At 35.9% G+C, this 16,252-nt stretch overlaps 3 protein-coding genes across 3 annotated transcripts; 2 read left to right on the forward strand and 1 right to left on the reverse strand.

The window, feature by feature from the left end:
* Positions 1 to 145: 145 nt before the first annotated feature.
* LOC103331892 (remorin) lies at positions 146 to 1,741 on the reverse strand. The gene is made up of 5 exons (XM_008234571.2): positions 1,503 to 1,741; positions 1,312 to 1,365; positions 1,079 to 1,166; positions 806 to 887; positions 146 to 649 (listed from the first exon to the last, which is right to left on the reverse strand). Exons 1-5 carry the CDS (start codon positions 1,678 to 1,680, stop codon positions 455 to 457), a joined length of 597 nt encoding a protein of 198 aa, XP_008232793.1. The 5' UTR covers positions 1,681 to 1,741; the 3' UTR covers positions 146 to 454.
* A 4,977-nt stretch (positions 1,742 to 6,718) lies between these two features.
* On the forward strand, positions 6,719 to 15,678 carry LOC103331894 (tRNA-specific adenosine deaminase TAD1). The gene is given in 9 exon segments (XM_089052396.1): positions 6,719 to 7,124; positions 7,220 to 7,340; positions 7,595 to 7,710; positions 14,622 to 14,668; positions 14,670 to 14,688; positions 14,910 to 15,079; positions 15,155 to 15,244; positions 15,416 to 15,457; positions 15,574 to 15,678. Coding segments are annotated over 9 exon segments (1,014 nt in total). The 5' UTR covers positions 6,719 to 6,820.
* On the forward strand, positions 10,588 to 13,572 carry LOC103331924 (uncharacterized). Its single transcript, XM_016794458.2, has 6 exons — positions 10,588 to 10,907; positions 11,442 to 11,998; positions 12,334 to 12,526; positions 12,614 to 12,678; positions 12,782 to 12,992; positions 13,127 to 13,572. Exons 1-6 carry the CDS (start codon positions 10,728 to 10,730, stop codon positions 13,487 to 13,489), a joined length of 1,569 nt encoding a protein of 522 aa, XP_016649944.2. The 5' UTR covers positions 10,588 to 10,727; the 3' UTR covers positions 13,490 to 13,572.
* Positions 15,679 to 16,252: the final 574 nt, after the last annotated feature.

Consider the following 16,252-nt stretch of genomic DNA (forward strand, 5'->3'; position numbering starts at 1 on the left):
GGAAAATTGCACTTGGAGGAGTGCACGATGACCGCTATGAAGTGTCAATAACAGTTCCTACTAATTTTCTGCGCATGACAAATGGTTAAACCATCAGCATTCCAGAGAGCCAATGCAAAGTTCAACACAACATGAAGCAAGAACGAAAGATGAATAGTGTAGAGTTATCCCATTACTAGAAAAAGCTTCAGTCCTCAAGGACAGCAACATCTGATCTTAAATGTATATAACAAGTAACAAACTTGGACCTCACAAATCAAATACACTTCCTATACAACTATGGACGATAACGAACATTTGCTGATTGTCCAGTCCAGTCAGTTCTCACACAAAACATAGACCAAACAGGACCCGAACAAAAAGAAAAAAAAAAAAGAACAAACCAGGAAAGATTTACACATGAAAAAACCGGAAGTTACATTGATTGTTTTCAAACCAGGCTCAAAGCAGTACTTCAAAAGCAGCCAAGGAACTTCTTTGGTATAGTTCCAGTTGCACGGTATTTAGCTGCGGTCTCATCCGCCTTGAGGAATTCTTCCCCGCGATTGGCTATAGCCAAAGCCCTCTTTTCATCTGCTTGTTTGTGAAGAAGAGCAACTTGGTTTTTCATTTTTTCTGCATATTGTGTCTTTTTCTTCTCCAATTTTTCCTGATAACCAATGAAACTGTTAAATTTGAACATAAACTGAAATGAATTCCAAGTCTCTAACTAATTTGGTTAATTTCATCCCATTAGTTCCAAACTTAAATTGAGGTTGGATCCAAATTCCAATCAAAACAGAAGAAAAAATAAAAAGGAAGTCACCTCCATGCTTCTCAGTTTGGCTTCCGCAGCTGCTTTCCTGCTGTTTTCCCATGCAGTAATATCAGAAAGTTTCTTTTGGGCCCTGTGTTTGACAGTTTCATTTCATAAGCCATTGGAAAAAAGGGGATCACTCATAAAACTAAAACATATAAAACTCATCACAAATGCAGCTCTTATTTCAAAGCAGTACTGACTCAAAATCTTGAACTATTAAGAAAAAACCCAATAACAATAATTGAAGGACAATTGATTTGAGCGAAAATCAAGCCTTACTTGTTCTCTGCCTTAGCCTTTTCACTTTCTTCCCATGCCCTGATAAAAGACAAACTCTTTTCTTTTTCAAGATGTGAAAGAGCTACATCTGAAAAACACAAAAACACAACAAAAAACATCAACACCACCACAATCAACCACACGGACCATCTCTCTACAAATCCACTACTGCATAATGAGTTATCATTCTCATCATTTCACTAAAATCAATTAAATTAAATTAAATTCATCACCTCTATCAATCGATCCTCCAGAAGGCTTTTTCACCACTGTTTCTTCTGGAGCCTCTGTAAAACAGAACCAAAAAGAAACCAAATTTACCACAAACACTCTGTAAAGTTTTCATCTTTTTACTGTTTCACTGTGAGAGAGAGAGAGAGAGAGAGAGGCAGAGGCAGAGGCTGAGGCAGAGGCTTTCACTTACTCTCAACTACGGCAAGGGCTTTTGTATCATCAACTCCCTTGACATCAACCTCGCGCGGCGGAGGCAACACGGCCTTCTCCTCAGCGAGGTCGTTTGGGGCCGAGGCCAGAGGAGGCTCAGCCAGTACAGCAGGCCCGGGTTCTGCCCTCTTCAGCTCCTCTTCCATTGTTGCTCCCATTTTTATCAAAAATCTCAACGGATAACTCTCGACTTTCTCCACTGACACACTTCACGTCTTTCGGTCTCTTCGTATTTATATGTGAGTGAGGGAGAGCGGGGCCCACAATCCATGCTAGCCGTTGATGTTTTGTGCCCGTTGGATCTGACGGTGCGTGTGCTTTTCGCGTAAATGCTTTAATCCCATGTCGACCGGTACTTAAACTGCTACAGTGATGCCACGTAGGTGCGGTTGTGATATGATTATGTCGGCAAGCGTGGTGAGATGAAACGACACCGTTTGCTGGGACCGTATTCAAGATTTTTTTGACCGGATGCGTGCGCCTTTATTGTGAAACAATGGTGGGTCATTCCTACGCCCGTAGATAACGCGGGAATAACCCATATTCTGTTTCCTTTATACTTTTTCTCTTTTATTTTTTTTATTGTTCTCCTTATTTTTCCTTCCTTTTCGAATATTTGGTTAAAGTTTCTTTTTTCTTTTTCACATTATTTGAACCAAGGTTTGGAATATTTCTTCAGTTTTTTTTTTTGTTTTACAAACAATTTGATATTTACAACATAGATTTATAATGGGTCAATATTAGATCATAATTAGGTATCAAATTCATCATAAATATATATCGTCGTCGTTATCTATATGAGTCGAACTTGTCTTCAATTAAGTGCAGACAAATATCACTAGACCAAAAATTAGTCGATAAATTCACTTTTTTAATTGAACTTGAATGGAGTAAGTAGGATGTATTTATCACAAAAACTTGATTGTGGTCCAATTTTATCTTCAACCATTTGGAATTCAATTTCCCCATGAATGCATCCCACCTTCTTCAACAATCATTGCTCATGTATGAGGCTCGATCACCAGCAACCTACTGAATTTCAACAACTAAATTTAATTTATATAAATTAATTACTTTGTACAAAAGAAAATTAAAACCTTTAGTCACATAGGCCTAGCATCCACAATGGGCTCCCTAAACCACCTCCTTAGACAAATTTTAGGGAGGAATGGTAAAAATGCAACTTAACCACCCTCCTTCCACCTCCTAAAATATGGAGTTCTCCTCCTGAGGAGAGAGAAAGGACTTTATCCCTTAATGAGTAAAACCTTTATTTAAGCTAACTATTTTTTATTTTATTTTTTAATAAAATGGGCCAATTAAAAAAGAGTTTCATTTATGACTTCAAATTATGGAGTATGGTTGGAGTTGAAATTTTTTAGAGAGCTCTTAAAATAGCTTTATTATATTCTTAACCAAATTTTACTAGCATTATTGTGAATGCCTAAGAACATACTTCTACTCAAGTTTTGCAACTCTTGACTACTTTTAGTCAAAATATGTAATCTAGAATATTCCATAAAAAATTTATCGTCGTACACCGCATGGAACCATAAAAGAAAAAAGTAAAGTATTACGAAAATAGCATTAAGCTCTCTAAATGAAGAAGATTTAAAGTCCTTAATCAATTAAAGCAAAGAAAATAACTTATGCAAAGTTAGTTTCACATTTGGCTATGAGTTATTATTTAATCCGAAGTTATATTTATTACTGTGCATCCCATTTTACATATTTTCTTCTACTAGTTTTTTTAATTTGAAAAAAGAGTACAAATGACAAATAAACACTTCCCTTGTACAAGTAAATTAGTATTATTCGCATAAAAAAGATATGTAATAAGCTTATGTATTTTTGGGATAAAAGAAAAGAAAAGAAAAAAAAAAAGGGACAATCTCTTCAGTTCCACGCGCTCTGGAGAGGTCCCAGCGTACAAGCAAACAATTGAGCATTTGACATCTCAGATTGAAGCATGTTGGCTGGCAGGTTGGCGCACCACGTGGGTTTGGCCCCGCCAATCTCGGCCGTTTGCACCGTTCATGCAGTAACGCTGTGATGTGGAGTACTTTGCTCTTCACCAACTGGCACACTTATTGCCCTTTCATATTTTCTCATATACATATATATATATATATATATATATATATATATATTAATAAATTACATTTTCTTCAAAAAATTTTTTTTTTGAGAGATTCACTATTATACTTAATATAGGAGGCTTAAATTATAAAAAAATCATACATAAAATCGACTTTAGAAACACACCCAAAACTCATTTACAATATAACAAAGAGGTTTCGAACTTCTTATAAATTACAAAACTATCATTAATTTATTAAAACAAGCCTCAATCCTGACTAAAACCTAAAATCAAAAATCAAAACACTCAATAGGAAATCAAAGTGATTTAATAATCAAAATTAAATTTAATAAGATCAGTTGTTATTTTTTGGGTTTGTTTACAAAAATTAAATGGTATAGAGTTTATCTATATCACTAATGCTAAAAATGAATATATAATTAAGTATCTCCTTTTTTTTTTTTCTCTTTTTATTAAAATTTTTTATTTGTGTTGGTATATATTGAGATGTTGAGCATTGCTTTGTGTTGGTATCTTGCTAAATATCTCAACTGGTGTCTTTTAGTCTCAGTTTTTATAATTAATTTAATGGGTATCAACAATAATAATGTTGGGGACTTTCATTTCATGTTGCCTTTATTCCCAAGGTATGAGAGACTTTACACCTCATAATTCACTTTCTATTAATTTAAATTTTAATCAGCCTTTACCAGTACTAATCAATCTATTTAATCTAGAATCAAGATCTTATATGATAATGAAACACCGCTAGGGGTAAAAGCACAAGCAAATAGTATTCTCCACTTTCCAATCATTATTGATTTTTTGTAGATGAGCACCTATTAGCTACTTGCCTACTTCTTCATGAGACAATTCTGAATTGCGAGAGGATTGAAAATCCTACAAACAAGAACAAAACCGCTATGAATATGGACTAGGGCTCGTTTTGGAGTGCTTTTGGATCAGCAAAAAGCGCTTCTAAATGGGTGAAAGGTAAAATGGTGGGAAGATCCAAAAGCACTTGGAGTGGTTTTGGAAGAAGCACTTGAGATGTGCTTCTTCTTAAAAGCGTTGCAGGATAAAAACAAGAGAAGCATTTGGCTCTCTTTAATGAAACTTTTAAAATGCCGAAAATACCCATATTTAATTTTTAAAATGCCAAAATACCCTTCCTTTCTTTCTTTTTTTTTCCTCTTTTTTTATATTTCCTACATTTATTATAATATTTTGAGATTCTTTACATTTTTTTAAGTACTTTTAAAAGCACTTTTACTGTGTCAGCCAAACATTCAACAAAATATCAAAAGCACTTTTATATAGTGTAAAAACACTTTTAAATGTGACATCCAAACGACAAACTACTTCTTTGTAAAAATGTCTTTGACATAAGCACTACTAGCATAAGCGCTTCAAGAAGAAGCACTCACAAATGAGCCCTAAGAGATCCCACATAAGAGTGCTACTATTTGCACAATCTTTACTGACTATCTTATTGATTGTTTTTCTAATACAGGTGGGTCCTATATGAGTTAGTAGATATGGCACAAATAGCATTATTGATCTTCAAATAGCATTATTCATACTAAAGAGGGGATTGAGAAGTGCTCGAGTAGGAGGATAAATGATACTTCAAACCGCTGAATGAAGTGGCAATCAAGGTATAAATTCATCCCTTGCATGCTCTAGCTGATGGTTGGGTAGGATTTCATAAATTTTGAGGCTAAGTAGCTCGATCTGATTGAAATTCGGCCGATTTGCGATCGCGATTCCGGCCACTTCCGCCAGTTTTTGGGGTATGTCCAAGAACAAAAGTGACTCAAATTAGGTGTATTACCGTCTTTCCACTGTTACAATAAGGATCCGACCACTTTTGGAGAGATGACCGCTAGAAATGACCTTAGAGGAGCATATCTTCAAATAGCTTGACGGGCGTATGAAGGGTGATACTGTGATTGTGACTGATGGGTTGTGATGGATAAATATTAGAATGTATGTATTTGTGTGGTGGTAATGGTTTATTTGATATTAGTAGCCAGGATAGATATGAAAGAGCTACGTGTGGCTTGATCCCTTAGTAGGGTACGTAGCCTGAAGTTACTAGGTGCAGCCACAGATTAGACCCCACTTAGGTGGTCTTATTGAGTTTGGTTTGGGCCTCGTTGTTGGTCCCAAAACTTGGTTGAATTGAGGCTTGTCCTGGGGACTAAGTGAGTGAAGGTGCGCGTGAGTAGATTTTGAAATTGTTATATGCATGTTTAATGCATTAAGTTATTTTAAAAGCAGTTCTGCTAGAAGCATTTGAAGGCCGGAGGCCATTTATGTAAATTGCATGAGATTTTATTGTGCAGAATGGCCGGGAAATCTTTTAGCGAACTAAAAACCCCTTACGAGTAAAAGTGCTTCTCACATAAGCATTTACAAGTGAGACAGAGCTCGTTTGGGAGTGCTTCTTTCTAAAGCGCTTATGCTAGTATTGCTTCTACAAAAAAAAAAATAGTTTGTCGTTTGGATGTCACATTTAAAAGTGTTTTCCCAAAATATTATAATAAACATAGGAAATAAAAATTCCCAAGATCCCAAAATAAAAACATGACTTAAAAAAGTTATGAAATGTAAAGATAATGACGGATTAATAGAAGCTTAAGGTTTTACAGGGGTGTTTTGGCATCTGTTGGCCTTTTCACATGTAGTGTTTTGGTTTTAATATGAGAGAAAAAGAGAGGAAAAAAAAGAAGAAAGAAAGGGTATTTTGGCATTAAAAAAAAATATATATATGGGTATTTTCGGCATTTTAAAAGTTTCATTAAAGGGAGCCAAGTGCTTCCCTTGTTTTTGTCCTGCAGCACTTTTAAGAAGAAGCACCTCTCAAGTACTTCTTCCAAAACCACTCCAACTCCCTTTGGATTTCACCCAAAACGCTTTTGCAATTTTTGCCAAACACCATTTTTAAAAGACATAAGCACTTTCACCCATTTAGAAGCTCTTTTTCGCTGCTCCAAAAGCACTCCTCCCAAACGAGCTCTATATTCAATATCAACTCTCTTGATCTAGTGATAATTTATTAATATTAAAATAGGTCTTAAGTTGAAATCTCCATTCAATCATTTTGTAGTTGGTATCTTTATGCTTGGGTCAGTCTTGTTATGGAAAATGGTGAAATTGGGCTCCTTTCATTTCTTCTTGGGTGCACAAGATTGGCCCAATTCTAGACCCAAAAAATGAATTGGAAGACCACCCAATCCAAATCCAACCACGTAGTGGTCCGAATGACCAGAAATCGGAGGTGGGAGCCTCTCTTCTCTCACTCACGCTCACCCCATACCACCATTTTCTACAGCATGGCGTCGCCGTCCTGCTTTGAAACCCCGTCGTCTGCTCCTTCTTCTTCTTAAAAAATAGAGTAGGGCGAGAAGGTCTCGGACAAGGTGTTCTCACTCTACAACTCTCTTCCCAAGAAAGGCAAGCCTCAGGGTCGCGAAGTCACCGTCTTGGCTGCTTTCCTCGTTTCCTCTCCTTCTCAAGGTCCTACTTTCCTTCGTTTTTTCTTTTCTAAACTTGATTTTCCTGCACTTTCCTGGAAAAGCAAACAGTGTTCTTTAACACTTTCAATTGTTCAGAATTGGAAGTTGTCGCGTTGGGAAGTGGGACCAAATGTCTTGGGCGTTCACTCTTGAGCTCCAACGGTGATGTCGTCAATGATTCCCACGCCGAGATTATAGCTCGAAGATCTTTACTGAGGTTTTTATTTGTTGTTATATATTCATTTCATTAGCAAATTTAATTTGTTTAGCTGCTAATACAAGATTTTAATAAATAAAAATTTGCTAATTTACGAGTGCTATGCTTCATGTGGCATGAAATGCATCCAAATTATGTGTGCTTAGTTGAAAGGTACCAATTTTTTAGGGGGAATTTGCATTTGTTAACTTTATCTCTACCTTATATTTTTAGTGTATGGTGCTTATTGGTATACTTGGCTTCTCTGGCACTAGGTTCTTCTATGCACAGATTCAGTGTCTTACTCAAGTTTATAGTAAGCAAAGTGATAGCAATGGAAGCACACAATTGCAAAATGGTGATTCAGTCCCTTTTGATTTGGTGCCTATATGTCCCTTATATATTTTTATTTTTATTTTTTGGAAAACGATCGAGGCTATACGATTTAGAGAAAAAAAAACAATAAAAACCGAGTACAGTTGCCCGACTATACTATTTTTACCCAAAAACATAGGAAAACGAAGTTACTATTTATACACGTAAAGAAGAGGACCCTTTTGCGACTATGCGCCCATGTGTCAAAATAAGTATAGCCCGCTATACTTTTTTATTTATTTAAATTACGAGTAAAGCCGACCTGCTATACTATTTTTTTATAATAAAAAATAGGACCTTTTTAAAACTTAAAAGTTAGGTCACTATATATTAGTTTTATTCAGTAATATGTAAGGATTATTTGTATAATATTTTAATTTTGTGTGTCTTATTGAAACTTTTGTTATGTGTATTAAACATGAAAGTGCTAAATTCTTTGTACGGGTAATTACTCTGGGTGTCTTAATTAAATTTCCTCAGATCCCAAGAGGCCCAAGGCCTTAGTCTTTGATTAATATAATAATTATTAATCAAAGCCGAGCCTATAGCCAAACCCATTAACCCAACTCTCCAACGTTAACCACACTTACCAAACCGTCATAGTGTTTTGTTTATAAACACCTTTATAGGAGTGTGGATTTTCGATGTGAGATTTTCACCCCTCAAAAGATGAGCCTACAGAGAAATCCATATTTTTATTGTTGGTGCAATGTGGAAATATATTTTGCCGCCCAACTAACTAAAAGATGGATATCCCAATCGATGGTGCCACAAAAAGATTTGCTTTTGTTTGCTATTAGAGGGATGCATCACACTGTTAGCCATGTCGGGACTAAAGTCATCTACATAATATAGCCTTCCTCTCTTAGTACCAAGACCAAGAATCTCCTTAGTGTGAATATCCTGAAGCAAATAAAAACTTGGGTAAATGAGTACACAACAATTTAATTGTTCAATAAACTGACTAACGGACATCAATTTATTCAATAAATATGGAATAAGTAAAGTATTAGACAGTGAGAGAGAGGACGATAGTGCAACAGTGCCCCTGTTACAGGATAAGTAACTCCATTGACATTAGCAATACAAGTTCGTCAGGGTTCTGTAGTATTCATAAAATCATCAAGATCAAACATCATATGATCGGTTGCACTGGAATCAATTGTCCAGCTAATGGAATCACTCTTATCCGAAGTATACTGGATGTATCACATTGTGTTCGATCTTTGAGAGTAGCCTACCATTCGGGGTAGCCATGCAATTTAAAACAAGTCTCATGAGTGTGTCTTGGATTACCACAATATGTGCAATCTCGTCCAAGTGTCGGGGTCATTAGTCGAGAAGTCATAATCTCTGCAGCAGAAGATGCATAGGATACAAGTTTAGTAGGAATCCGGATCAGGATCTGAGCCTTGGTTAAGACCTGAAATTGGAATCGGTTGGGATTTTGGTCTAAATCAGAGACAAATTCGGGTCGGGTAATCATCGAGTCGGGTTGGGTTGTTGTTGTCGTTGTAGTCGGGTCGTCAAAATAGGATCCTAATTCAGGATCAGTTCAGGTAAAAGTCCGCATTTGTAGTAGCCGAGCCATCCTGGGCACTCAACTCAGCTATGGTTGGTTGAGAATGAGAGAATGAGTGGGTGGTGCTACCTCCATGAGGGTTGAAAAAATCATCAACTCTCATAGCGACGGGGGTTTGAAACTAGAGTTAGCAATTCCAAGATTGCCGCTCCGATACCATGCTAAAATAGGAAACCTAATATGAGAATATTTGTTTGTGGGAATTTTCTTTGTATTCTTCTCATTGTAGGAGGTTATATTTATAATACAACGGAACTTTAATGGGCAAGTAAATAATAAATTCATATTTCTATTTACAGTAGGAAATCATGAATTAAAGTAAATCAATTACAATTATAATAGGAATTCTTGGTGTGAAAGAAAAGTAAGTCAATGGTCCACAAGTCACGCCAACATCACACACGCAACATATACACGTAAATCTTTAATCTAACATGTTATGGTATAAAACCATTAATGAGAACCATTTAATGATGCCAACTCGTATTTGAATGTATTATCTAAATTGATAGTTTGACAACATAAAATCCAGATACCGGACGAGAGAAAATTACCTTTTAGGGATTTTATTAAATCTGGCTTAACCTCTTTAAATTAATTTTCTCTTACATCCAACCCACCACCTTCTTTATCTATAAATAAAATTCAATTTTTATAGTTAAAAACCCATAACTAGAATCCAACTCAACAAGTTACTTAATCAAGTTGAAAATCTGATTTATTTTACTTTTTAGATTTAAAAATACCTAAAGATGTTAAGAACCAGGATGTTATTTTCTTTAATTAAAACAATGTTAGTTATTTAAGAAAATTTTCTACTTACCTTTTATGATTAAACATACCAATGGATTTGACAATATAATGTACCTAACTATTTAATTTTTTATGAACGAAAAATTAATTATTATCTCATATAAAAAGAATGTATATATATAAAAATAAATAAATATATTTTATGGAAAATAATATAACAATTTTTTAATGTTCCTAGGATCTTTTTGTAAATAACACATCTACTACAAACTAACGTACCTATTATGAATGGTACATTGTATAATAGGTGCATTATTTACATGTAGGTACATTGTATATTAGGTACCTATTATGATTGGTAAAAATAATATACTATTTTAAAAATAAATGATGTACCTTTTTAAAAAATAGTGTATATATTTTTTGTAAATAGCTTTTTTGTTGTAGTTGTATGGCAAAATATTTTAAAATTAGGTTTTAGACAGAAATTTAGATATGAATGCGTATATGTTTAGGATATAAGAATTACAAGGGCCTATATCTAACGGACCCTTTATATATAGAAGAAGCTAGCAAGCCAAGGACGTTTGGTTGAAGTCCACATAGACTGAGTACACAGCATAGAAAGCATTACAGGACAGGACAGCAGGGCTATCTCATCTCAAGGTCTCTCTGGAAGAGAACTTTGAAGCATAAACATGAAAAGGAACAATGCGAAGCATTTGTGTGATTTCTTGGATGGGACTGGATTGCATAGGCATTTTGTAGGAACAAGTTGGAGGCCATTGAAGAAGAGAACTGCAACAACTATAATCTTCTTGTTTTTGTTGTTGATCTTCTTTGTTGCTGCGTTGGAATCTGCAGGCTGGATCGATGCTGTAAGTTCCATGAACTCCAATCGTGCTAGCTATATATAAAGTTCTAACATAGGCGTTCTATCTTCTGTCATAGTGTTTTTGTGTATGTGTTTTGTTTTATTTTTTTTAGAGTAAAACTAATAGGACCAAGATTTCAAAAACTAGAGACATTTGAATGGGGTTTACCAGTCACCTTGTTCACGATCTCTCTAAGGTGAAACTTAGGTCTCTTAGTTCCACCTCTATTAGATCGGTGGTCAGACTGTTTTCTTTTAGCTCGAAGGAGAGTGTGCCTGCCTTAGATACGAGGGAGAGCGAGAGTCAAATTTTCGTGACAAGTATGGTATGTGAGCAACTAATTAAGTGAGAATTGCCTAAGAATGTATATACTAAATTGATATTACAAAGAAACGAAATATTATTTATCAGAAAAGGAATAAAAAGAAAATTTATTGAAGTACAAGTCATACATAGCTTTGCATTGCATAGAAAATTTCTTTGTATCAAAATTCTCCTTTGATACTAACGTATACAATTCATGTTTTTCTCTCTTAGTTTATATTTTCAGGCGCTTATTTTAAGAAATCAATCACAACAACCACAAACACAAGCACACCCAAGAGACCTGAATTCCCACTACAGTGTACCGAAGGAATTAATGTGACACAAAGTTGTCCAAGAACCTACCCTACCACACACAACCCCGCAAATCCTAGCCGTCCATCCAATCTCACATGCCCATCATACTTCCGATGGATCCACGAAGATCTACGGCCATGGAAAGAGACAGGAATCATGAGGGACATGATAGAGCGGGCCCGCAAAATCGCGCATTTTAGGCTCTTGATCGTGGACGGCAAGGCTTACATAGAGAAGTATAGCCAATCCTTTCAAACTAGGGATATGTTTACGTTATGGGGCATTTTGCAGCTTCTAAGAGTGTACCCCGGTAGATTGCCTGATTTGGAGCTCATGTTTAACTGTGGTGATCAGCCCGTCATCCCATCAAAGGACTTTCGGGGCCCGAATGCTAGCCCGCCGCCATTGTTTCGATACTGCGCGGACGAGGGGAGCTTGGATATTGTGTTCCCAGATTGGACTTTTTGGGGCTGGTAAATATTTGCTTCTGTCTTATGCATGTTATGTTTGCATGTGAAATGCCCTTTATTTTTGTTTCTTTGTTTACTTTAGGAATCATTTCTTACATATGAATTTGGGTTCAATCAATTCCCAATTTCTTGCCCATTTGAAAAGCAAATAATTAAAAACTCTGGCCCATAAATTGTTTATATGAGATGTATGGCCTAAAACTCTTTTCATCTCCACCAACTTTGGCCCAAACATTTGAATTGGGTGACCAAAAAAAAAAGAAAAAAAGAAGAGATTTTAGAGGATAAATTAATTTTATTAATGAAATTTGTAGATGGGCTAATTTTAATTTTGGTAGGGTTGAGACCAATATAAAACCATGGAGAAGTCTATTGCCAAGCATAAAAGAAGGCAATAAAAGAACAAAGTGGGAAGACAGGGTGCCCTATGCTTACTGGAAAGGTAACCCAAATGTGGCTCGAACCAGAATGGACCTTCTCAAATGCAATGTCTCGGACAAAAATGACTGGAACACACGCCTATATATTCAGGTGCATCAACTTCTCTAACTATTATTATGTATAAAATGCAATCTTTTATGTATTCATTTGTGCAATTCTTTGATCTTCTATTTCCAGGATTGGGAGCAAGAATCTAAACAAGGGTACAAGGATTCAAACCTAGAAAACCAGTGTAAACACAGGTAGCTTTTGCAATTTTTTTTGTCTTTGTTTTTGAAATTACATTTTACAAATTTAAAATTTCCTTTGTTTTCTTTGTTTATGTATAGAGATTTGGTTTTACAGGTACAAAATTTATATAGAAGGATGGGCATGGTCTGTAAGTGAAAAATACATCATGGCATGTGATTCTATGGCCTTGTATGTAAGGCCTCGCTATCACGATTTCTTCATTCGAGGCATGGAGCCATTGCAGCACTTTTGGCCTATTAGGGACAACAACAAGTGCACTTCTCTCAAGTTTGCTGTGGAATGGGGCAATAATCACAAAGACAAGGTTAGAACTTCAGCCGTATGCTGATTTTTTATTTTTATTTTTTTGTTGAATAGTGTGACATGTTATGTTGTTAGACTGTGAATTTCAATCGCACATTCAAATTATTAACATTTGATATATTGTGAATATGGCAGGCGAAGGTGATTGGGGAGGCTGCGAGCAACTTCATACAAGAAGATCTAAAGATGGACTATGTGTATGATTACATGTTTCATGTGCTAAATGAATATGCGAAGCTCTTGAAATTCAAACCAACTATACCTCCCAATGCAGTGGAACTGTGCTCAGAAAAAATGGCATGCCCTGCAACTGGTACATTTAAAAAGTTCATGGTGGAGTCTATGGTGGAGTCTCCAAGTGATGAGCTCCCATGCACTCTGCCTCCTCCGTATGATCCTCTGGCTCTCCGCGATTTTCTTGAGAGAAAGGCTAACTCAACTAGGCAAGTGGAAGCTTGGGAAAATGAATATTGGCAAAGTATTGAAAAAAAGCAATAGGAGCGTTTTTTTTTTACCATGGGTTCCATAGGCCATGACTTATAAATTTATATGTCCTAGACTGGTAAATATCACTCTGATGGTTTGTTTCAATGTATTTCATGAGTTTTACATTAAGAATTTTTCAGAGATAAGTGATAAAAAATAACACAATAAAATCTGACATACGCCAATATACCAATAAAATCTGAAAATAATAATGCTGTACGAGAATATTCGAAGTCACCGTCTTGGTCCTACTTTCCTTCGTTTTTTATTTTCTAAATTTGATTTTCCTGCACTTTCCTGGAAAGCAAACAGTGTTCTTAACACTTTCAATTGTTCAGAATTGGAAGTTGTCGCGTTGGGAACTGGGACCAAATGTCTTGGGCGTTCACTCTTGAGCTCCAACAGTGATGTCGTCAATGATTCCCACCCGAGATTATACGCTTTACTGAGGTTTTTATTTGTTGCTATATATTCATTTCATTAGATTATTTGTTTAGCAAATTATGTGTCTTAGTTGAAAAGTACCAATTTTTTTTGGGGGGGAGATTTGTTCTATATTTACTTATATTTTTAGTGAGGTTTTTATACTTGCTTCTCTGGCACTGTTCTTCTATGCACAGATAGTGTCTTTCAGTTTTTCAAAGTGATAGCAATGGAAGCACACAAAGCAAATTGATGCCAAAAACTTGCTTTTTGAATTGACCCTAATTTGGCCAAGAAAATACAAACTGAGGAAGGGTCAATTACACTTGTAATCACAACTACCATGTGTTATTGCTTCCAAGAAAAGAGAGTCCTTTTTTCTTTTTCCCCTCCTTGATCTTTATATCTAAAGACAAACCAATACTGCGATTATAATTTTTTGCAGGTGGGGTGCATCTCCAAGTTCACTGGGGCTTAATGTTTCAATAAATCAAGAGGCTTGCCAAATACATTAATGATTTTTACTTGTCCCCTTCTTTGTTCTATATTTCTAAAAATTTATGTTTCATTTTTACTTAATGTGGTGGGTTGAATATTTTTCTAGTAGTGTTGGCAGCTTCTTTTTGAGAAAAGAATCATTACTCTTGACATGAGATTTGAGTCATGTGCATCTATGTGTTACCTTATTTTGGTATGCTTCACAACTTGGCTTCAAAGAAAGCCTGGTCTGATACGACTTTATCGGTTAGTTGCTCTGACAAGAGGTTCGAATGTAGTTGGAGTTCAAGGTTTGTATGATCTATCATGTAAACAAGATAGGGCTTCATTCAGGGAAACTCTGGTCTAAATACATACCTGGCTTCTTTTGGTCGGGCATCCTTGAATGTTTGATGGTGTACCTAGACTGAGCCAGTTTGACTAATCTTCATGATTATATTGGTTGTACTTGGTTACGTGGGCATTACTAGTTATAAGTTAGTTGATGAGGTCATACATATTCTTATTTCAGGAGCTCTGCTTTCATTCTTTCTGCAACCTGTTTACCTTTCTTCCATTACTGTTGGACAATCGCCTCACGGCTCTGAAATGGTTCTTGTGGTTGATCGCTTGAAACAAGCACTGCATGATCGCATTCTACCGTTGTCAAATAAGCTAATGAGTCCCTTTCAAGTGAACCAGGTTTGTGAAGTGTGTACTCTGTGATATTGCATTAGAGATGGTTATTATAAATGCATATACTATTGCTACTGGCAGCCACTAATATGGGCAGCTCCAATGCCACCAAAGGAATTTCAGCATTCCGAGACTGCTTTGGTTTACAATATGATGACTAGAGTCATGACAGTAAATTATGCACCCGCTAAGTTGTGCAGTGGTTTAATTTTGGAAGTATAAGAGGTCTTTGTGCTTTGATTGACAAAAAGTGCTTCAAAACTATGTGTAGGGATTGTGGTTTGATGTGTAAATGAAAGCTTTTTCGTTGCATTTTTTTAGTACAATCAGTGTCTTGTGTAGTATCAGATATCTGTAGATTTAGCTTCTGCTCAACATCTGCTGGTACAAAATTTATGGATTAGTTATGTAACTACTGGTTCTTAATTAACTAGTGGCAAGGTGTCAACTGGATATGACTTTTCATCTATTAGCTAATTTCACCTGGTTACCTTATGCAGGAAATGGCGCAGGAATTCAATTTAACCTCAAAAATTCTAAAAAGAAGCTTTAGTAATTGGCCTCTGAAACTCCCACATTTTGAGGCATTCTCTGCCATGATATAGTGAGGCCAGTGGATACTCAGAGTGAATACTCTGGTCTCTGCATATTATGATCTTCATTGTGAAATTAATATGGTAATCGAGTAATACTTTGCACTAATTATTTAGAGCTTTTCAGTATATCTATGTGGTTCGACAAGGACAGTTCTGCCAGCTTCAAGAATATAATATAAAGGGAAGGGTCTGTGTTGGTCTAACAAGGGAACGTGCATTGCTTCACCTGTCGGCTGTCAATGCTGTAAATGCACCTTTTAGCATATCATCTCTTCATGAAACAAGCTGGTAGGAGATTCACAGTAAATGTTTCGGTTCAGTTTGCTAACTAGCAGCAGCTGCACGGTTTTTTTCGAGCAAACTTTTAGTGCCACCCTGGATGAAGGTTTGATCCTCTGGTTTTAACTCATGTTGTTGTTGATAGGAAAACTTCAAGTGGAAGTGTTACTAGGATGGTATATGAACATACAAGAAAAGTTAGACGAACGATACGAATATTATGGAGAGCTTGAATCAGAAAATATATTTTTCTTTGCCTGCATTGGGTTGTTAATATTGATTAAAGATATATTATTCTGAATTC

Source organism: Prunus mume, linkage group LG5, assembly GCF_029339155.1.
Source record: "Prunus mume cultivar Tortuosa linkage group LG5, ASM2933915v1, whole genome shotgun sequence".
Taxonomy (NCBI): domain Eukaryota; kingdom Viridiplantae; phylum Streptophyta; class Magnoliopsida; order Rosales; family Rosaceae; genus Prunus; species Prunus mume.